The sequence below is a fragment of the Littorina saxatilis genome, unplaced genomic scaffold (genome assembly GCF_037325665.1).
Source record: "Littorina saxatilis isolate snail1 unplaced genomic scaffold, US_GU_Lsax_2.0 scaffold_1213, whole genome shotgun sequence".
NCBI lineage: Eukaryota > Metazoa > Mollusca > Gastropoda > Littorinimorpha > Littorinidae > Littorina > Littorina saxatilis.
This window is the reverse complement of record NW_027129593.1, coordinates 1-23594: the sequence shown is the minus strand read 5'-3', so window position 1 is coordinate 23594 and position 23594 is coordinate 1. Positions and strand designations below refer to the sequence as shown.

At 42.0% G+C, this 23594-nt stretch overlaps 1 protein-coding gene across 1 annotated transcript; it reads left to right on the top strand.

The window, feature by feature from the left end:
* Nucleotides 1-637: 637 nt before the first annotated feature.
* LOC138957823 (uncharacterized) lies at nt 638-21817 on the top strand (the record flags this gene model as incomplete). Its single annotated transcript, XM_070328875.1, is given in 7 exon segments — nt 638-2386; nt 8318-8342; nt 17582-17663; nt 18352-18498; nt 19080-19204; nt 20384-20421; nt 21683-21817. Coding segments are annotated over 7 exon segments (1850 nt in total), but the record flags the coding sequence as incomplete, so codon positions are not given.
* Nucleotides 21818-23594: the final 1777 nt, after the last annotated feature.

The following is a 23594-nucleotide window of genomic DNA, read 5'->3' as shown; positions in this document are numbered from 1 at the left end:
ACTCGTGAACATGATGACATTGGTTTATATTGTGCACTGCAGTACGATAGTACCCCGCATTCAATAAAAGAAAACTTGAAACATACCGAAAGAAAACTTAGTTATCACGTGACTTTGGAGACTGATGCAGTTAACGGTGGACGACATTAACAACTCTTATTATGTTTTGATTGAAACACTTTGATCTGATAGATCTGCTTATCTACGTACACCATCGGAATTCCACAGTGGGATATGGACACCGTACCCACGCTGTTTGCTACCATCTCAGCTTTGCGTCCGTATACTATACGTTAATGATTTGTATTTTTGACGAGAATATGACAGTTGGCACAGGACGAAACAGTCTTTGTTCTCCGAGACCGCGATAGTGTTAGAGGTGACCAATGACTGTCGAGATCCGTAAAAAAGGTTATATTTTGGTATACAAATAAAACAAAACAAAAAACAAACAAACAAATAAAAAACAAAACAAGAGAAAAAAACCAAAATGTGTATAAGCATATCGATTCGTTTATTTAGAATTCGTTTTACTGTGCGTACAGTTGAATTCACACAAACATGCACTCTTGTGTAGACTCAGCCAGCCGCCCATATATATATGAGTGTTAGTCGACCTCTGATGTCGTGTGTCTCAAGGAAAGGAAATCCAATGTTCAATCGATGTATAACACGCTATTTCAAAGTTGATGAGGATATTATTTTAATCGTATAAAGAAAATAACAACAACAGGGGAATGTAAACTTTATTGTGTGTTGTTTTTGTAAATATGATTAACAAAAACAGCTTGGGTAACGTGAAACTGAAGTGGCGTGTCCACAATACTGTAGCGTATGATCAGATAGTACTGAACATTTCTACCGAAGACCGCCCCTAGTCTTATTGTTCAGTTCAAGACGTGTATTCCAGTCGGTTGTGCCACATTTACAAGTGTGTGCTCCGACCGCAAGTAGTTTACATTAGCTACTGGGCTTGACAAAACGAATAACCTTCGAGAATCTCGGCGAGAGAGAAAGAGAGAGAGAAAGGTTAGGGGTCACACCGACAGAGCATTCCAGCGATTGGCTGAAAGTTTTGCACAGCAGACATGACGAACGTGGGCGAGCGCAAGACAGCTCCTATTCACACGGATGTATTTACACAACTTCGGCAGTCGCTGGCCCAGTTATCGTCTGATCCTCGTGTGGAAGACACACCGCAACCAGTGTCACAACAACAACAACCGCCACCGTGTCTTAAATTGGAGCTGGCAGGAAAGACCAACTCAGTGAACCTTGCAGCAGACGACATCCAGCCAAAGCCATCTTTCAACGCAGCGAAGCGGAACGTTGCAGTAGTGTCACCCTACCGTGACAAGCCAGCATACTTACACAGCCACCAGCTGGGAAAGACTAAACAAGTGACACCGGCCCACAGTCAAGGCGATTCGTCTTCGCAGTTTTGTGTCCCGTCGGAAAAAGAGATCTCTTTTGCAGCGCCTACGATGGTAGCTGTAGCGCCTTCAGTCAGCCATAGACCTGTGCTGCACAAAAGTCATAGTGTGGCTTTTGGTGCCGACTGCACGCTTCCACACGGAAACTACCACCACCACCACCACCAGCAAAAAGATGCGCACACTTTCTTACCACCATCAACTTTCGTGCCGCCACAGTCTTCGACCCTCGACAAGGCTTCCACAGTTTTTAAAAACCCTCTGGTTTCTCAGCTAGCCAAAAGAACCTCAGGAGAATTTACGCATCAAGGTAGCTTCGGTTTTAACGTGGCTCCGTCTCATGATTCCAAAATGTTGCGGCGATGTGAAAGTCTGGGTTTTGACAGTAGTGCTCCGACTAAATCACCAGAACCACTATTGGAAGGGCATGAATCTGAGAAGCAGGATCCAGCTGTAGTCGAGGGTCGCCGTGGTTCTCTTCAGGACAGCAGAAGTGCTTCAGGAGGAAAATGGAAGAGAGGAAACTCTGGAACACTGACAAGGCGCGCCGCGTTTCGGACCAAACCGTTATGTCGGACCAACAGTCGTACCAACGTAACAGGTACCGACAGCGGTCATATGACAGGGGCAACACTTACGCGTACCGACTCCTGTATTGATGATGCGTCTAGAACAGTAGAAAGTACTAGTGTCCAAGATGCTTTCACAGTGTCTCCCTCCCCCTCTCCCACCACAAAAAGTTTTACCCCCTCTCCTCCTCCTCCTCTCCACAGGCAGCTCAGTCGTCGACGCAGTTATCGACAGTCAACGACAGAGGACGACGACGATGAGAAGGCCGACGAGAGAACTGTGACAGTGGAGGATGTAGTGGAAGAAGAGGAAGAGGAGGAGTCGTTCACCCCTCCCACCACCCCCCGGGAGACACTCAAGAAACGCCGGGTGGATATGGGCAGGTGAGTGAATCATTATTCGCGTGTATTGAATGTCTCTGCTCTTTGTGTTGTGAGTCTCTTGAGTGTCCTTTTGTAGCTCTGTTTTATGAACATGTTTAAAGCTTAGCTGTTGCTGCTCGGAGTTAAATATAGTTACACCCCCGGTATAGGGGTGTGTATAGGTTTCGCTCGATGTGTTTGTTTGTTTGTTTGTTTGTGTTCGCATATAGATCTCAAGAATGAACGGACCGATCGTCACCAAACTTGGTGAACAGGTTCTATACATTCCTGAGACGGTCCTTACAAAAATTGGGACCAGTCAAACACACGGTTAGGGAGTTATTGGTGGATTAAGATTCTACAAGGACTTATAGAGTGACATATTAATGGTCAAAGGGAAATAACCATTCTCACTCAGTTGGTGGCAGTGAGAATGGTTATTTCCCTTTGACCAACGGGGGTGTTTTTCCTACCTCGGAGGAATTTCTTGTTTTGTTCGTTTTTCTCTGTACGCTAACTGCGCTGTAGGCTTTTGTTCGTTTTTCTCTGTACGCTAACTGCGCTGTAGGCTTTTTGTCTGTCGGCATGCTAACACTATCCGCAATAAACTCGAAAGGGTTAGTCCGTCTGTATGTCTGTCTGTCTGCTTGTCAGTCCGTCCAGCTGCCGGCTTTATGTCAGCCTAATCCTCATACTGCGATTTCTAAGTTATATTTGTTTCTCTACTTTTGTATTCGTTTAAATACTTTTCACGTTTTCTTTTATCCAAAACTGATCGATGCTTAAAATTATAAGTGCCGTGTTTGTGCTTTTGCGTTATTGTGGAAACCAGTCGTCATAAAAACAATCGTCGTTACTTTCGTTGATTATTTATGACCTAGTAGAAGGTGTGTCGCCTTTCTTGACATTTTTACAATGCCTCTTACTGAAGTCGATAAACACCCGTACATAGTTGGCATACGTACAGGTCACATTTAGTTTGTTCTGGAATGCACAACAGCACGATTGATTATGTGTGTGTGTGTGTGTGTGTGTGTGTGTGTGTGTGTGTGTGTGTGTGTGTGTGTGTGTGTGTGTGTGTGTGTGTGTGTATGTGCCGTGTGAGCGAGAGAGAGAGAGAGAGAGAGAGAGAGAGAGAGCGAGAGAGAGAGAGCGAGAGCGAGAGAGAGCGAGAGAGAGAGAGAGAGAGAGAGAGAGAGAGAGTCTGTTAGCTATCACTGGAACCCTTCAATCTTAGTCTGTCAATCGGTCCATTACGAACCAATCAAACAAATCACACCACACCACTTAACTTTATACAATCGATAGAAGGTCGTTGACACAAAAGAGCCACTGAGGCATGACTTGACATACGGTCAATACATCTGTACTAACTTTACACTCGGTTAGCCAAGCGGAGAGCGGGTGACCAGCGTTTTTCGGCACGCACCGGGTTAGTTTTCTGTGCCGTCCACTAACCTCGGTATTTTTCGTTCAAATTACGGTGCCGCACCAGTAGGCATATAGGTAGAGGTGCGCATTGCCGATTTGATCCCATCTGCGTATAGATTTGATCCTATTAGGGAACTAAACAGAGGTGTTGGGTGCTCGTTTTGGTATTCCTCTGACGTCATTTCATTCATCCGTGAAGGAATCATTCTTGACTTCTTTCACGTTTCGGTATTGTTTGGACGGTGTGTTTTTATTTTTTAATGAATGAGCTATTCTTGACTGTTCGGGTTGTGTTTTGTTTGTACTTTGGCAAAGTGTTTATTTTTGTGTTCTGCTTACTGAAAGTTTTCCTGCATGTACTCCTGAGCTTTGCTATGTTTTGTTGTGTGTTTGACGCCTGTGTTGGCGTGGTTTGTTAAGCCCTGCCCGCGCTCGTTGCGTATAAGTTAAGCCTTTACAGTTACTTACAAGTCACGTGTACACAGGCCGGCAAATGCGCTCAAAGAACGTATGGAGACCCACAGACGCATACACAATCACTCACATGCAGACACATGCAGATACGTCGGCACATACGTAGACTAAATCACACACACGGAGAACACACAGAAAAACAAACACACACACACTTACACACACACACACAGACACACACACACACACACACCGTGGCACACACACATCATCCCCCCCCCCCCCACAAACATCGTTCCTCACTTACCAACTAAACCTCATAACATGTCTACAAGTCTATACCCTCATCTCACCCAGTAACTCAAATCAAACACCACCACCGACACTAACCCCATACCTGTTTACCTGACACTTGCTCACAACATGGCAATGTTGAAAACAGCAATGGAGCTGACAGACTGGGCCGGGTGAATCCCTGCCGTGAATGCCAAGTCGGTGCGCTGGCAGTGTGAGCAAATGGCAAGAGGAGACAGGTAGACCTACGAGAAAGATGATATTGCTTCAGTCTCAGAGCAGCGTAACGCTTCTGCAACGCTAACAATGCTGTGTGTGTGTGTCATAGGGCTCGAGAAAAATCCAGAAACAAAAGAGAGCAGTGGAAAAGAATGATAATGCAGCAACGGTGTTTATGATATTGAGAAAGTTAGCAAAGAGACAAATAGATATGGAAATAAATAAATACTTACATACAGATATTAAACATTAGTAAACTAAAAAACAAAAGAGTGAATAACGGGATCATAACGCTCCTGCAACTGTAGTAAAGCAGTGGCGAAAAAAAGAGAAGAATATCCAGAGCAGAAGAAAACACCAGAAAATAGCGAGAACGGCCGAAGATAACATCAGAAGAAAAGACCAGAATATTGCAAAACACAAGAGAGGAGATTTGAATGTAGCAAGAACAGACAAATGAATCAGAACATAGCGAGAATGGAAGAAAAGATCAACAACAACAAAGATCGGGAGTACAGAATTTTTTTTTAATTAAAGCTGGCTGAGAGAAAATCAGAATATAGCGAGAGCTGAGAGAAAATCAGAATATAGCGAGAGCTGAGAGAAAATCAGAATATAGCGAGAGCTGAGAGAAAATCAGAATATAGCGAGAGCTGAGAGAAAATCAGAATATAGCGAGAGCTGAGAGAAAATCAGAATATAGCGAGAGCTGAGAGAAAATCAGAATATAGCGAGAGCTGAGAGAAAATCAGAATATAGCGAGAGCTGAGAGAAAATCAGAATATAGCGAGAGCTGAGAGAAAATCAGAATATAGCGAGAGCTGAGAGAAAATCAGATTATAGCGAGAGCTGAGAGAAAATCAGAATATAGTGAGAACAGAATTTGTTTTAGCAAATAGCGAAAACAGAAGGAAAGATAAAACAATAACAGCAAGAATACATATGGGAGAAGATCAGAATATTGCGAGAACACCAGAAGAGACCTGAACTTGAAGAACAACAACAGAAGAAAAGACAAGAAAAAAGCGATCACATGAAAGAAGAAAAAAGAAAATAAAGGGAGCATGCAGCGTGTATGTTTCGGGGAGAACTCCAAGAAAAATAAAACAAGACAAGAACAGAAACTAACGAGAAGATTATGCCTGTGCGTCACCTCTGGTGCAATGTCAGTTGTGTTGAGAAAAAAACAGAATAATGAGGGAGCAATTAAAACACCTCTAGACAATTAGAAATGCAATGTGCTTCACAAGGAGAAATAAACAAAAAGAAGAGGGAGCACTCAACACACATATTAAACAGTATAGAAATGCAATACGTATTAAAAGGAGAAAAGGCAAGAAGTTAAAGAGAGTATACAGAAACAAGCGGAATAATGCATGAGCTAACACATGACATCATGCCACAGTTTTATTTTTTGTTGTTTTTGTATGGTGAGATTTCCAGCGCTTTTGTCGCAAGTAGTTCTAATAGGCGTAGGGATTAGAATGGGAGGTGGACTAGAGAAAGAGAGAGAGAGAGAGAGAGAGAGAGAGAGAGAGAGAGAGAGAGAGAGAGAGAGAGAGAGAGAGAGAGAGAGAGAGAGAGAGAGAGAGAGAGAGGAGAGAGAGAGAGAGAGAGAGAGAGAGAGAGAGAGAGAGAGAGAGAGAGAGAGAGAGAGAGAGAGAGAGAGAGAGAAGGCATACGTCGACTTCTTTTTTGGTCACGCAATCACACCTTGGGAAGGTGGATGTGGACGAAAAGGGTATACAATTGAATATCGCGGATAGAGAGAAGGAAAAGGAAATGGAACGGGAAAAATTGTTATCGTTCGCATGGAGACCACAACGATACTTGCAACGATGACTTTATTAGACAAGCAATCGTGCCTCGGAGGGAGAGAACAGCAGAAAAAAAGAATACACATGAGGTTACCATAACCTGTGGATCATATGCATAGAGGGTTCGCCAACGATGGATTCTTTATGGCGTAAGTAATCACGAGGTGAAACGTTCAGACAAGTTGAATGGCACGGCACCTGTCACCAAGTGCACTTTTTTGTTCCATTTCAACTCAAGCACCGATATGCGGGTATGAAAGAGAAACGCTCTGTCATCTTCTGTTTGTGCAAGTCGCCAAGATAGCGAACATCTCGAGCCACTTGCTATTTTTGGACTGGTTTCCGTGGTAGATGGACTAGAAAAGAGCAGAGAAACTAATGCTCGCCCTAATAGGCTTGAGGTTTGCTGGCCGATGTGAATGCGTGATATATATTGTGTAAAAAATTCCATCTCACACAGCATAAATAAATCCCTGCGCCTTGAATCCGTGGTTGAGATATGTGCGCGATATAAATTGCATAAAATAAATAAATAAATAAATAAACGCGAAGAAATCAACAGAGACAAGATTGTGTATAATTTACAAAGAAGAAGAAAATAGTAGAAGAGGAGGAGGAGAAGGGGGGACTAAGAAAGCTCTGCGATTCTTTTGTTCCCACAAAGTCTAGTGTTCTAATGAAATTTGTCATTCGAAATGTATTATCAGTTTCCGCAAACCATCTTGTCCCCGGGATAATTAAGGTATGTCAGAAGCGCATGAAAATGAATCACAGGTTAGGACGAAGATCTGTTAAATAACCGCCGATTACTTGATTAATTCATTCATTCTTTGAATCATTAAGACAGTATCTATCTGCAAACCATCCGTCGTTATTATAATGTTCAAAACGTCTTTTGGTAGACCTTTCAAATTTGCGCAAAGTCTTTTGGTAATGAAGCCAATTAAAGATGAACAATTTGATATCCGATCACCAGTAATAGCTACCTGAATAAGTGAGGAGCAAAGTCCGTAACGGAAAAAATGTTCAAGAACACAAAACAATCCCAGTACAGTGGTACCTGCGATGAAAGGACACCCTTGGGACCAGCCAACAGTGTCCCTACATTGCAGGTGGTCTTTCCTGACAGGTATACTTTGGTCGAGATAACAGACAAAGGGACCTCAGAATGTGTCCTTTTAAGAAAGGTGTCCTCTCATTGGAGGGGCCACACATCGCAGGTACCACTGTACAACCTTCCGTGACCTTGACTGGTAATTTACTGCTCTCCAGTCTGTCACGGTCCCCTCGGGCATTGGTCAATCCCATGTCTCGTCGCTTTCTGCTCATACAGCTTTTTCCTCCATTGTATTTTCTAACGTTCTGTGCTTTGCTAATTGTCACTTTCGGAATGTCATAGATATTCATGTCTGTTTAAATGTCATTAATGAAGTAAAATATATATACTCTTTCTTTGAGAATGTGGACATTTTCTGTTTGTTCTGCTGGTGGGCTTTAATTTCTCACATTATTATAAATGCACCCACCAACGCACAGGCGCACTACACTCACAGACATACACAGAGACATACACAGACACACACGCACAAACACACAGACAGACACACACACAGACACACACACACACACACACACATACACACACACACACACACAAACACACACACTGACATTATAAATTTGTTATGCGCCTTGATAATTCCTTCACGTGGTTGAATCACAGTAGTTAGTTACTGCCTGACGTTGATACTAATTATTTGTACATTTTCTGTTGCAGCTTTGATCCCTATCAAATGTTTGAGGTATGTACAGCTACTTTTCAGATATATACATATTATTCACTTCCTGTCTTGCATTTATCTTCCTGTTGATACGTCATCTATAAGCTTTTTGTTTGGCTATCTGTCTGTCTATCTGTCATTCGTGTATTTTCTTCCGGCTCCAGATAATCTTATCCGTCCGTCTGGTTAGCTGTGTGTGTGTGTGTGTGTGTGTGTGTGTGTGTGTGTGTTTGTGTGTGTGTGTGTGTATGTGTATGTGTGTGTGTGTGTGTTTGTTGTGTGTGTGTGTCTGTGTGTGTGTGGTTTTGTGTGTGTGTGTGTGTTTGTGTGTGTGTGTGCGTATGTCTCTATCTCACTCTCTGTGTCTCTCTCTTTCTCTCTGTGCCTCTGCCTTCCCCCCTCTCTCTATCTCTCTCTTGATCCACGCCCGGTCGTTCCCTTTTTTAGGACAGCATTTGTTCTCTTCCAATAACCACCCACTGCACAATGACAGAACCACCCACAGGATCGACTTACTTTGTTATAGCTCTCAGTCGTCTCAAATTCCAAAGGTAACAGCAAGCTTAAATCTTTAGACTAATCTTCAAGAATCACACCCCCGCCCCCACCTATTCAATGTATGCTGCTAAATGCGGGTTTTTTTTTCTCACAGTATCACTGAAAGGTCGTTCGTAGGTCAAATACAGTTTCTACATGTTGGACAGGGGAGTGTTTTATGTAGACAGAACTGGCCGGGTAATTGGGGTGGTTGCTAGGTTGGTCGATTGATTGATTGATATATGGAAAGAGAAATACAGTGTTTGTATAGGGGTGGGGGGGCGGGGGGGAGAGTAAGTGAGACACTAGTGACTAGAGAGAGAGAGAGAGAGAGAGAGAGAGAGAGAGAGAGAGAGAGAGAGAAGAGAGAGAGAGAGAGAAAGAGAGAGAAAGAGAAAGAGAGAGAGAGAGAGAGAGAGAGAGAGAGAGAGAGAGAGAGAATGTGTGTGAAGGTGTACGTGTGTTTGTGAGTGTGTGTGTGCGTTGAAGAGGAAAAGATCTACTAACATCGTGTATGTGCTGAAGGTAAGTACGTAGAAAGAGAATGAAACGTGTATAGGATAAAGACTCGAGACCGTACGCATATGAACATAAATGTATTTGAGAGCTGAAAGAAGGCGAGAGAGAGACAGAGAGACTTGCCTTTCACAAACTGAATCAGCTGTGTTTGCTCAAAGAAAATCACCGTGGGAAACTAGTTCCAAATTTGGAAACGAAGTGGGCGTTACCCTGCTCTGAACTGGTCCATATGTGGTCGTACCTTACGCTCCTGACGTATTCAAACTATCTCATACAGCCCTCTTCACCAGGTGCAAATAAAACGCCCTCCGTGAGATTAAAGTCTTTATCTAAGGGGAAACTCTAGACGCAGACACGTTGACGCTGACATTGCGAGACGGAGAGGGACGTACGCTAAGATCAAGTTGTTAAAGATACGACCCTTCCCGTGTTAGCGATTATGTTCAATTGACACGCCAACCACATATCTGCTCACTTTGTACTCGTAATACGAGCATTCTTTCTACTTGGACACATATGACAAAACGCAACAGCCTCCCTGCTTCACGTGCAGAGTGTGAATTTTGTGTCGAATTGATTGTGTTAGTGGTACCTGGGCCTAGTGGTCTGCTGAATACATTTATTAAAAAAATCCCAGTTTGCACAGAATGTTGTCAAGCTGTTGATTGTTAGTACGTGTCTAAGTGGAGTGCGGGTGCTCTTATTCAACGCTACAATCCGAGAAGACAAAAAATAAGTGCGGTTGCTCACGTACACGAGAAGGAGTGTATCCTTACTTGAAGCAGTATTTCAAGTCACACTCACAGTCAATGGAATGTCTCTTCAAATAAACCAGCTCGCCTTAGTGTCACGACCTGGGTCCTAGTGACGACAGTTCAGTGTCGATGCGTTCCCCGTCCACCGAGTGCTCTTGTCCTAGGAAGGGGCGTTGTGCTTACGTGGGACTGTGATGAGAAAATGCAGGTTGTAGGTGTGAAGGAAACGAGTAACTGCCACTCCATTCAAACTAAATTGGCTGAGAAGACGCACGCGTACAGGATATGATTGTGGGTGATAACATTCTTGTGGTTTCAGCCACTTGAATTGTATACGTGTGGTTTATTGGACAGAACACGCGGACGCACGCAGCCAGACAGTCGTAACTTACAAACAGAAAAGGAAATACACATTATATCGAGAGTAATAATCAAGCAAGCAGGCAGCTGAATAAATAGATACATGAATGAATAAACAGGGAAATATAGAACACACATCGTACGATTCACGACCCATTTATACCCCTGTGACGTCAAGTCTGATCCGAAGCAGATAGCAATCAAACAGTTCACTGGTTTTTAAACGTGTTACTTCTGCTGCAAAAGGACTTTTACTTTATCACGTTTCCATCTTCCATTGGGACACGATTTTATTGTCAAACGGGATCTGGTTTCAGGTCGTAGACCTAGACACGGAAACAGGGGCTAGCTAGGCTGTTTCAGTAGAAACATTGAGTTCTCGGCCAATTGGTAATCTCAGCCCTGTCAAAACAGACTTGCATTACTCGTATTACACATGGAAACGCAACACCGAACAACCTTGAAAACATGCTGTTTTTATTGCGCTATGCTGTTTTTAGTGAAATTTAATCTCTTCTCGTGACAGGAATTCATTCTTTTTCCGGTGGATTTGGTTTGCTTTTACAGCCTAAAAGGATGTTCCGCTTGATCATAGTCAGATACAGGGAACCTTTTTGTCTCTTGTTATTTTTGGCAACAATGTTCGGAGTTTTTGGAAAACCAGACGGAAATCAGCATTTTGAAACTGAAACCGACAGCAGAAATATTAAACTCGAGTTGAACTATCGCTGCATGCGGGGATTTTTCGCCAAAGCTATGTAATTAAAAATAATGTCAACCATGCAGAGATCCTTGAAAGTGAATGAGGGTGGTCTGATACTAAAACCACTGCCCCAAAAAGGCCTGCAACTGTAGTCAAGCTGTGTGTGTGTGTGTGTGTGTGTGTGTGTGTGTGTGTGTGTGTGTGTGTGAGTGTGTGTGTGCGAGTGTGCGTGTGCGTGTGTGTGAGTGTGTGTGTGCGTGTTTGTGTGAGTGTGTGTGTGTGTGTGTGTGTGTGAGTGTGTGTGTGTGTGTGTTTTAGTGTTAGTGTGTGTTTTAGTGTTAGTGTGTGTTTTAGTGTTTGTTTGTGTGTGTGTGTGTGTGTGTGTGTGTGTGTGAGTGAGTGTGTGTGTGTGTTTTAGTGTGTGTTTTAGTGTTAGTGTGTTTTAGTGTTAGTATTAGTGTTAGTGTTAGTGTGTGTGTGTGTGTGTGTGTGTGTGTGTGTGTGTGTGTGTGTGTGTGTGTGTGTGTTACATCATCCAGGAAGAAATAGCGAGCGCGATAATTAACACCCTCAGTCTCTATGACTGTCCGGTAAGCAGCAAAGATTGCACAGGACGTGTCAATGCAGTGAGCACTCCCTGCGAGCATTCCTTCTGTAATGAAGGGCGCACTGATGGAAATGTCCCTGATTGTTTGTCGTCTACACCAACTAGTCATGCACTAGCCGGGTTTCCTCTTTAAAACGTTTGTCACTGACTTGTTTTTGTCTAGAATAAAAGAAAGTTAAGTAGATAGATACGTATATAAATAAGAGACAGATACACGCATCTTAATGATTTTTGAACATTCGAAGTCTAGCAATTTTGGATTTCAATCATCCGGGCCTTGCGTCATGCATATTAACATCAAGGGAACGAAAGAGAACCATTAGGCATAAATACATACAACCAAACCAAAAAAAGACCGATTAATACAGACATTTAGAAAAGTTACACGAAATGAACAAAGAAAGACACAACCAAACATTGGTCATCTTATCTTGATACACTCATCCTTTATGATATTTATTTGTTCTAAGTGTATTAGTCTATACCGTCCTGTTACTACCAAACGCCCGTCCTGGCAACAAATCAACCAACCAATCAATCAATCAATCTATCAAGAAAGAAAGGAAGGAAGGAAAGGAAAGGAAAGGAAAGGAAAGGAAAAGGAAAGGAAGAAAGAAAGAAAGAAAGAAAGAAAGAAAGAAAGAAAGAAAGAAAAGGAAAGAAAGAAAGAAAGAAAGAAAGAAAGAAAGAAAGAAAGAAAGAAAGAAAGAAAGAAAGAAAGAAAGAAAGAAAGAAAGAAAGAAAAAGAAAGGAAAAGAAAGGAAAAGAAAGGAAAGGAAAGGAAAGGAAAGGAAAGGAAAAGAAAGAAAGGAAAAGAAAGAAAGAAAGAAAGACAGAAAGAAAGACAAAGAAAGACAAAGAAAGACAAAGAAAGACAAAGAAAGAAAGACAAAGAAAGACAAAGAAAGAAAGACAAAGAAAGACAAAGAAAGACAGATTGAAGGACAGACAGACAGAAATAGTTGTGGCTGCCCATTTGATAGGCGGTTTCCTGTAAGCGTGCGACACTATCAATTAACGAACAGAGAACAGTTTTAATGATGTGTGAAGTAGCTGGCCCTTAAAACACAGCGACACTTTCACAGGCTGCTGAGTGGACACATTTTAAGAATATCTAAATTTAACATTGGGGGAAATTGCAGTACGATGCACAACTAGGAAGAAACAAAGGCCACACACAAACAGTGAACAGGACTACGGTAGTGAAGCCAACAGGATTCTGATGACATTCTATCACACGACTGTAGTACTAGAATTGATAGGAATCACAGATTAATGATCTGCTTGTGTAGCAATAAGTTAGAGCGAAGACGTGCAGTAGCTGATGGAATTCTTCTGAGGAATTACACGAAGCACAAACAGGAAGAGATCATGGCCACTGACAGTGATCAGGACTACCATAATGAACGCGGCAGAGCTATATAATCAAAAGATTCCGTAGAGGACAGCACGTTTCGCCCTGCAGTCCGGACTGACGATCTAACAGCGAACGACACGAAGAAGAAAAAGATTCCGTTGCTGACAGAATTGTTTGGATTAAGTGCATAATGCACAACTATAGAACGAGATCCTGGTCACTAACAACAAGCGAACAGTGCTACCTTAATGATTTCAACTGAACTCTGAAGAATTTCCTCGAATGGCAGGCTGTTATTAAAAGATACGGTTGTCGACAAATGTATTCTGAGGTGGAATTGAACGATGCACAACTTGGAAGAGATCGTGTCCACATACAGTTATCTGTTTTTCTCTTGGTTTAAAAATATATTTTTTTTTAAACAAGACTACCGTAATGAACCCGACAATGTTATGATTATGTCACTAAGGATTGACTGGAATTAAAAGATTAAACGATTTCGCTGCTGACAGAATTATTGGGATGAATTTCACTATACGAAACCAGGAAGAGACAGTACACGACCACTGGTGAAATTCCTCGAACAAAACACTAGGATTAAAAGATACAGTTGCTGACCAAACTGTACCGATGGATTACCCTATATGTAACCAGGAAGAAATCGTAGTTACAGACAGGTTACATGACTACCGTATTGAACAGAACTCGGATGAAATTCCATGAATGAAAGAGTCGAGTGCAGTTCAGGCCCTCTTTTTTTATTTTAGTATCCTATCAGTTTACATACCCTCAGTGTAACTTGATGAACATTAAACGTATCAAACCCTAACAATCTGCTGGGGAAACCCACGTATACGCCTACCTTAATGTTTTTGAAGGATACCTTAAGGTGGGTTTTTTTTTTTTTTTTAGCTGAATCACTCCGTAATGTTATAGCTTGGGAGAGGGAGAGAGAGAGAGAGAGAGAGAGAGAGAGAGAGAGAGAGAGAGAGAGAGAGAGAGAGAGAGAGAGAGAGAGAGAGGAGGGGGGAGAGAGAGAGAACAGAGAGACAGAGAGGGGGGGGGGGGGAGCGGCGGTGGGGTGAGGATGACGGGTGGTTGTGTTTTGGAAGGAGGGCCCAAGAGAATAACAGCTTTGGGTGGAGGGGGGTCAAGATAGACACATAACTGTACCCCCACCCCCTTCTTGGAATGCAGCAGACCCGCAATTTACCTGGTCGGAATGGGTGCGCCTGGCATTTACTGCACGGCTCTGTGTTCCAGAGAATCAAAGGCAGTGCTAACTGAGTGCAATAAGGTGTAATGGTGCAATGCCAGACATAAGCTTTGCACGCCCTCTCGGAAGAAAGAGCGTGAGAATAAAGGAACGACAAAAGGCCAGGGTTTATATTGGCCCGCTGAATAAGGAGAACTAGCTGTTGCAATATTATGCTAGACATAAGCTTTGCACGCCCTCTCGGAAGAAAGACCGTGAGAATAAAGGAACGGTACAGGGCCAGGGTATTATGTATGTATGTATGTATGTATGTATGGGGCGATTTATATAGCGCTTGACGTTCTTTAAGCGCTTTACATATTAATTTCTGCCGTGTGAGATGGAATTTTTTTACTCAATATATCACGCATTCACATCGGCCAGTAAATCTCAAGCCAATTAAGGCGAATAATTACTTTTCACGGCCTATTATTCCAAGTCACACGGGTATTTGGTGAACATTTGTATCTATGCCTATACAATTTTGCCAGGAAAGACCCTTTTGTCAATCGTGGGATCTTTAACGTGCACACCCCAATGTAGTGTATATGGGCCTACTGAATAAAGAAAACTGTTGCAAAATATTCCAGCCATTTTCTTTGCACGCCCTCTCGGAAGAAAGACCGTGAGAATAAAGGAACGGCACAAGGCCATGGTTTATATGGGCCTCCTGAGTAAGGGAAACTATTACAGTACCAGACATTAGGTTTTTAAACGCTCTTTCAGAAGAATGACTGGAAATAAAAGAACGACACAAAAGGCCAATGTTGTCAGTAAGAGCGAATAAAGAATGAACCGAAGCCAGGGTATATTTGCTTATCAAGCCTCTGCCACCACCACCATCACCACCACCACAACCCACCCACCCACCCACTCCCTAGAGACGAAGAATAACATTTTGATTACAGCACTTTACATAAGAGATTGCTGGTTACGTACCGCACAATCCTGTTGCAAGCTAGACTAAATACTTTATTTATTTTTGTAGAGAGAGAAAGAGAGAGAGAGAGAGAGAGAGAGGGGGAGGGAGAGAGAGAGAGAGAGAGAGAGAGAGAGAGAGAGAAGAGAGAGACAAGAGAGAGAGAGAGAGGGAGGGAGCGAGGAGAGAGAGAGAGAGAGAGAGAGAGAGAGAGAGAGAGAGAGAGAGAGAGAGAGAGAGAGAGAGAGAGAGAGAGAGAGAGAGAGAGGTCGGAAGTTGTAAATTTTATTTGTTAGGCCTCCGGCCCATAACAAGACTGGTGACACATAAGAGAGAGAGAGAGAGAGAGAGAGAGAGAGAGAGAGAGAGAGAGAGAGAGAGAGAGAGAGAGAGAGAGAGAGAGAGAGAGAGAGAGAGAGAGAGAGAGAGAGAGAGAGAGCACTCAACCACTTTAGTTTTCCATTAGCTAATGGCCTTCCTGCTGGTGGCGGAAAATGTGATCTTTAAATACAACACCATTCAAGCAAATATCTAAATAAAAGAGAATTGCTTTTGACTAGTTCTAACCAAAATGTTGGCCCTGTTATCTAAAAAAAAAAGGTAATAATTTTTACTTTCGTTGCTTAATCGGGATTCCGAAGTAAATTTACACTGTTATTCTATCTGTTGATGGCGTCGGGTCTTTTTGCTGCATCCATTGAACTTTTGCTGAAAATTGATGCGTATCGCCGGAAACTTTGATCCGGAGTTTCAGTCACAGTCAGACCCTCAAATGATTGTTTCAATCAAAGTAAGCTGACTTTTTAGTGTCTGCACTGGAAGTGAAATTGTCATTTTGTCTTGTCATGTTATCCGGATTATTATTTCAGTAAAGTACTCTCCAATTGAGATTAAGTTTACTATATGTACATTGGGTATTCCGCGGAGACAAAAATAACAAGAAATTCCTCCGAGGTAGGAAAAACACCCCCGTCAAAGGGAAATAACCTTCTCAGTTGGTGGCAGTGACTGAGTGAGAATGGTTATTTCCCTTTGACCATTAAGATGTCCCTCTATAAGTCCTTGTATAATTTTAATCCACCAATAACTCCCTAACCGTGTGTTTGACTGGTCCCAATTTTTGTAAGGACCGTCTCAGGAATGTATAGAACCTGTTGACCAAGTTTGGTGACGATCGGTCCGTTCATTCTTGAGATCTATATGCGAACACAAACAAACAAACAAACACATCGACCGAATCCTATACACACCAATAACTCCCTAACTGTGTGTTTGACTGGTCCCAATTTTTGTAAGGACCGTCTCATGAATGTATAGAACCTGTTGACCAAGTTTGGTGACGATCGGTCCGTTCATTCTTGAGATCTATATGCGAACACAAACAAACAAACAAACACATGGACCGAATCCTATACACACCCCTATACCGGGGGTGTAATCACTACTGTGACTGATACTTTTCGTGGAATGATGTCATGAAATGAATTAGTTGACTTTGAAATCAAAATTCTTTCTCTCAGGCCGTTAAATTTAGAACATGAAACTGTAATAAATGATGTTTCAATTGAGTCATTTGACCACATGAACAGCTCTCTAATCGCGGAAACGAAAAGGCGAAACTTTATTTGATTATTATTTTTTTTCTCTGTAAATCCTCCTGTTTTGATTAAGTTCCCCATACCCCCCTCCTACATTTTGTTCTTCTGGTTAATAATTGTGTTGTCCACCATCATGAAAACGTGTGTAACTTGGCATTGTTATGGTCACGTCAAATAAGCATCTGCGTGAGTTCGTGTCCTAGCTGCATTTCTGTCAATTGTTTCATGTCATGTATTTTGAATAAAATTGTGTTTAAACCAAAAGGCGAAACTTCCAAAACACATGACTTTTCCAGCTTTACATCCTCGTTTGCCATACTGAGCAATATGCTTTGCCTGTGTTTGGGGAATGCGAACGAGGAGGCGGACAAATGCCACTTTATAATAAGCTGAACAGTACCTAAGTTTCAAGACATCCACGAGTCGGTTGCAAATCTGTTGAACTCAACGATTTTACTTTGCCAACTGTTCACCCATTTCTCTCTGGAGGAAAAAACCCGATAACACCTGAATCAATATAGTTTGAAAATAGCTCGTGTGAACAGATCATAACCAGACATTGGTGAACAGTGGACATTGTCCAGAGGACGTCGATGATGACTTGTAGTTGTGAGAGAACGGGGACTAAGTGTGCAAGTCGTCTGTTCCAGGTTCAGCATCTGCCCTGTATCATTCTGACTGTCAAGGTCCTCTGTGGGAGGAACATCTCCAATGGATGGTTTCAAGATCGCCGTGAGTGACTTTTTTCTTGTTTGAAATAAATAATAATATAATAACTGGACATTTTTAAGTGCCTAACCTATGGCTCTAGGCCCTTTACAAAAGAACATATACAAAATAGAACAATTAAATGTACAACCTACTTAAAACAATTAATCATACGGACAAAAATCACCACATGCACTGTTCACAGAATATTCATATCTTCATAAATCTCTTACAGCTAGTCAGTCTGCACGGAAATGTGGGAGTATTCTGGTTGTAAGATGACGTGGTGAAATGTGTAAACGATTGGGGAGAACAAGGGCATAATAGTAAGTGGATGTGTTCTATACACAGACTGCAGAAGGTCACAGTTGTATTGGACACCCCCACCCCCATCTCCCATGCCCTCCCCCGATCCCAATCCCCGCTTCCACTTCCGGGTTTATTTTATTTGACGACAGGATTTGACAAAGAAGACTTTAAAACAAATTCTTTTCAAAGTAATAGGTTAACCACGAATTATCCCGCTTACTAAGGCCATAAAGCACTCTTTATTGCGGTTAACCATGTTTGTTTTTTATGTTAAAAAAAAATCTTATTAGCCTTTAACACCAGCGTCTCTAATTTTTAATTAACTTTGCGCGTTTAAAATTGTAACCCTGAAAAGTATGTACCGTACTAAATAACGCATATTTGTTATATTTCATATCAACAGTCGACACGCCTGACCCCTACGTGAAGTTACGGGTGAAGACGGCCCCGGAAGGTCGTCAGAGGACACGCACCATTGACGACAGCATCAACCCCGTCTGGAACGAAACCTTCACCTTCTTCCTCGCCTTCTCTGAGGAGAATGTGCTAGGTGAGCTACACATTCTTGATTTGCATTGACCGGACATCTTCAATGTTGTGACGGTTTTTATGAGAAAAAAATGCGAGAAAGATATTGCATTGTCATCCGGTCTGTGCTACGTGCCAGTTTTCATTGCATCTGAGAGTTTTTCGTATCATGACAAGTCTACTAGTTTACAATTTAATAGACGGTTTCCGGAAATAACTCAGCGGTCTTGAAGAGTAAGAGCCCCTTTACCTCGGACAAAATTGTCACAACATCCGGAGCATGTTCCACGATTCCGATCGGCTTTATTCTGCGATAGGGACGAACAACTAACTATGAAAATCGTCTATTTGCATTTGCGTTGTGACTAACAGGTTTGTTTTGTGGGAAGTATTTTTCTAGCCGTTTTGGTTATACTGTCTCACAAAACAAACAGAGCGATCATTGGCTTAATTTGTCTTATTACCAATACCAAGAATCAATACATGTACTTTTGTTGTCATTGGCAGAGCTGACCTTCATTTTACGAATTAATTGGGTTTTTTGTCTTGTGCAGAACTGTCCGTCATTTTACGAATTAAATGTATTTTGGGTGTCATTTGCAGAACTGACCCTGATGGAGGCCAACCCATTCAACCTTGACCAGCAGGTTGACACAGTGACCTTCAGAGTTCACGATAGGATCGAGGAGTTCGGCAAGTGGCAGACTGAGGTCTTCACCTTCACAGGGGTACGTGACTGTTACAGTAGAACCCCCCCCCCCCCCCCCCCAATTTAAGACTATCTCCTTTTTAAGACCTTTTGTTTTCTTAGACTTTCTATTCATAACCTCTGTAAAAACTAACCCCCCCCCCCCATTTTAAGACTCGCTCCGTTTTAAGACCCTATTTTTCTCTTTGGAGGTCTTAAAATGGGGGATCCCCGTCGCGATATAACCTTTGTGGTTGAAAACGACGTTAAACACCAAATAAATAAAGAAAGAAAGAAATCCACTGTACCAAGTCGTAGTATTTGAAACCACCGCAGTGTTGTTCACAGGCCTCGGTCTTTGGTCATTGACACACACTTCTTTGATCTGACGCATTAATTGTTTTGACCCCTGGCCGGTTTTAAGTGTCCCATTGTTTTGACACTAGAAGCTTGACACGGCCAACGGTCATGATGTCGACGGGAATGGCAACTAGAGTTTGAAAAAGTTTCGGAAAAAGAAAGATTATTTTGCCGGTTTGTTTAATGTGGTACATTTGAAGAAGGGTTGAAATTTGTGTGTGTGTAATTTAAAGGCTGTTCATTCTTCGTAAAAATTGGCATAAAATAAAAATAAAAACTTTTCCAGGTGTTTGCTTTGATTGAAAATGGTTACTTGACTATGCTGTGTACTATATTTTGCTGGACTGTATGTCATAGTGAACGACTAGTCGACCAGTCCCCCCCGCGGGTTAGGGGGAAGAATTTACCCGATGCTCCCCAGCATGTCGGAAGAGGCGACTAACGGATTCTGTTTCTCTTTTTACCCTTGTTAAGTGTTTCTTGTATAGAATATAGTCCATTTTTGTAAAGATTTTAGTCAAGCAGTATGTAAGAAATGTTAAGTCCTTTGTACTGGAAACTTGCATTCTCCCAGTAAGGAGATACATTGTACTACGTTGCAAGCCCCTGGAGCAAATTTTTGATTAGTGCTTTTGTGAACAAGAAACAATTGACAAGTGGCTCTATCCCATCTCCCCCCTTTCCCCGTCGCGATATAACCTTCGTGGTTGAAAACGACGTTAAACACCAAATAAAGAAAGAAAGTCGACCAGTCTGAACACATCAGAATTCATTAGTTTTTTTTTATACTTACGGCTGTAGTGAAATATTTACTCAAAATGTATGTTTACTGACTGTTCTGTGTTTTTGTTGCTTGCAGGGGTCTGAGATTGATGTTGCCTTCCATATGGAGTGGGAGTAAGTATAATTAATTCAATAGCCTGTGTGCTGTTGTTATTGTTGTTGTTGTTGTTGTTGTTTTTGTTGTTGTTATTGTAGTTGTTGTTGTTGTTGTTGTTGTTGTTGTTGTAGTTGTTGTAGTAGTTGTAGTAGTTGTTGTTGTTGTTGCGGATGACGTGGAGGTTAGGAGGAGGGTGGCATGTCTCCAATTACACGAAAGGTAATAGAGAAGTTGGTAAACGAAGTCGACAGCTCTTTACTGAATTTGCGCTCTATGCGTTTTGAACTGGGGGGAAGGTGAAACAAAACAGTTATGTGCCAGTCCTTTCGTTAAAAAAAACCCCACACGAAACATTCTTTTCTCATTGCATCAGTGGATACACGTTTTGTGTGTGTATCCATTACTGGGATTTTTGAACTGTCTAGACGACAAGTTTACACTAACAAGTCATTTGCTAAAAGCTGCCATGATCAGGGATAGGATCGGAGTAGAAATAATAGAGCTTTGGGGGGGGGGGGGGGGGGGGGGGCGGCGGGCATTCTGGAGAAAGAGATCTGAATCTGATGAATTTCAGTAATGTGTAAATGGGCAATTGTCTGCGTTTAGATTGACAGAAAAGCGTTTTTAGTGCGGATCCGCGTCTAAATTATCATCCTTTTTATGGTGTGTTTTACATTATGTTCTGTCATATTCTAAAAACGCTTATACATTAATGTATTTTTGCCTGTGTTAGTATGCTTGCAGCTTGTATTGATGTAGTGTTTCGTTGTTCACTTGTGTGCTGAATGCTGCTGCACATGCTTTTTTGCTTTGCTTTGTATGTATATGTATGTTTGTCATTGTAAAGCGCTTAGAGAATGTAAAGCGCTCTATAAATCTCCCATATTATTATTATTATTATCCACACTTATATTTGTCATATAAAAAAAATCTAAAGTTTACTTTACAAAGATATCTATCATACTGTAAACGCTGCTGTAATGTATGTTTCACTGATATAGATCTGTCACTTTCTGAAAGCTGCTGTCGTGTATTTTACACTGATTTGAATATGTGTCATAATCTAAAATCTGCTTTCATGTATTTTACAGTGATATCCATCATTTTTTGAAATCTGCTATAATGTATTTTACACTGATATCTATAATTTTCTGAAAGCTGCTATGAGATATTTTTACACTGATATCTATGATTTTCTGAAAGCTGCTATAATATGTATATATTTGTACACTGCCATAATTATATTCTAAAAGCTGCTATTGTCATTTTTGTTTACAGCCAGAACCCCACCCTGCGCTACAGTCTGTGCCTGAGTGACCCAGAGAAGGAGTTTATGAGGAAGAGGAAGAACAAAGTATGGCAAGCCCTCAATGAATTGCTTGGCGAACAGGGACCCAGGACTGTTGATGAGGCAAGTGCTTCCTCGTATGTCGTGCTATGATTTATTATTATGTCAGATTGGGTAAGGCCAAAAAAAAAAAAATAGGTCTGTTTACGGTAACCCGACCGACCCTAGTTTTTTCGCGCGACCCTAGACTTTTTTTTTTGCATTTGGGGGAAAAAAAAAAATCTTGTTTTTTTGGCAAAATAACGTAAAAATATGGGTTTTTGGAAAAGAAATAAAAAAAAAAAATCCCGACCTACCGACCCTATTTTTTTGGCCTATGTTACCGTAAACAGACCTATTTTTTTTTGGCCTAATGGTTCCTCTTTCTGCTGCTAGTTTCATGATTTTGTTTGTTTGTTTTTGTTTGTCTTGGACAATTCCCAAAATGACTTTCAGTGAGAGATGCTGCTGCTGCTGCTGCTGCTGCTGATGATGATGATGATGATGATGTAACTTTATTTGTACAAAGATAGAAGTTTAAGGTTACGCCTTTTTCTTACAACCTATAGCTGTCCTCAGAAAGAGAAAGAGAGGGTAGGGGGGGGGGGGGGGGGGAGGAAAAAGACAACCCTCTGGGGTTGTGTGAGGCAGGGGAAGGGGGATGGGTCCAAAAAAAAGGGGGGGGGGGCATGAAGGCTAATTCCTCTTTGTTTAAGGTCTTAAAATATACTATTGGACTAAGATAAGCAGAGTCTTTGAGTAGCTTGTCTAAGCCTTTGATTTGCATACAATGTTTCTTTTAAAGATATAAACTTTTCCTTAAGATGTTTATGTTCGCGCTGCTCCAAACAAGCAAGTAACTGACTTTCTTTTAAACATTGTGTGAAGTTTATGGAACGTTGATTTATAGACAAAACGAAACATTCTGTTCTGGGGATGGTGTAACGTAAATAGGAATTATACATGAAAAAGGAGAGAAAAGACATTCCCAATATATACTGTCCCTATCAAATTAAGCTAGGCGTATGAGCAGATGTTTCTAGTGCACTAGAACTAGTGTAACAGGTCTTGAAAGGTTGTTTTAGTTGCACACATGTGGACGGGCACAGGTCAGGAAGCAGCACATGTCACGCAGTAATGTTAGGCGTGCCCTGAACGTAATTCTGTTGCACTGAATTACCTCACGGACCACACACATTGGGCTGAATCCCGATTGACTTGCACAGTCATGTTTCATTCACAAGTCAACGTTGCCGGATGTTGACGCAATGTGCGCAGACCCCCCCCCCCCCCCCCCCCCCCCCCCCGAAACAAAAACAACACTCGACATGCCGCGCTTCAAAGCCTTGTGCATGCTCTCTGCTGAAGGGGATTCCCCGAGACACGAGCGTTTATAGTTATTCGTTGTCTCATTGTCAACGCCAGTCAGTCACAGTCACTAACAGTGTTGGGTTAAAAGTGTGTCTTTTCAAGAAAGTCAAGCCGTCGGCTATTGTATCCTCTTCATGTTCAGCCAATCAGAAGCTCGTAAACCATTGCCCCCGGAGCGGAACCCGGACCGGAATTGTTCCAAATATTTGACACCGGAACTGTTTGGTGACACAGAAATTGGGACAGAAGGGGGTGGGGGGGGGGGGGGGGGGGGTGTAGGACCGGGCGCAATAAGAGGGGAAATCTGGGGCAAGGGCGATTCAGATCACATGCAGTGACAGGAAGGAAATATGTCGGAGATCTCTGTACTTAGGTCCAGGCAGAGTGGCGCGATAGCCGGGCTATTCACTTGACGTGGTTTTTATTGGCATTATGAATGAGGGCTTATATATGATGGTACAGAATGGCATAGGAGTGTCCCTAATAGGTTAG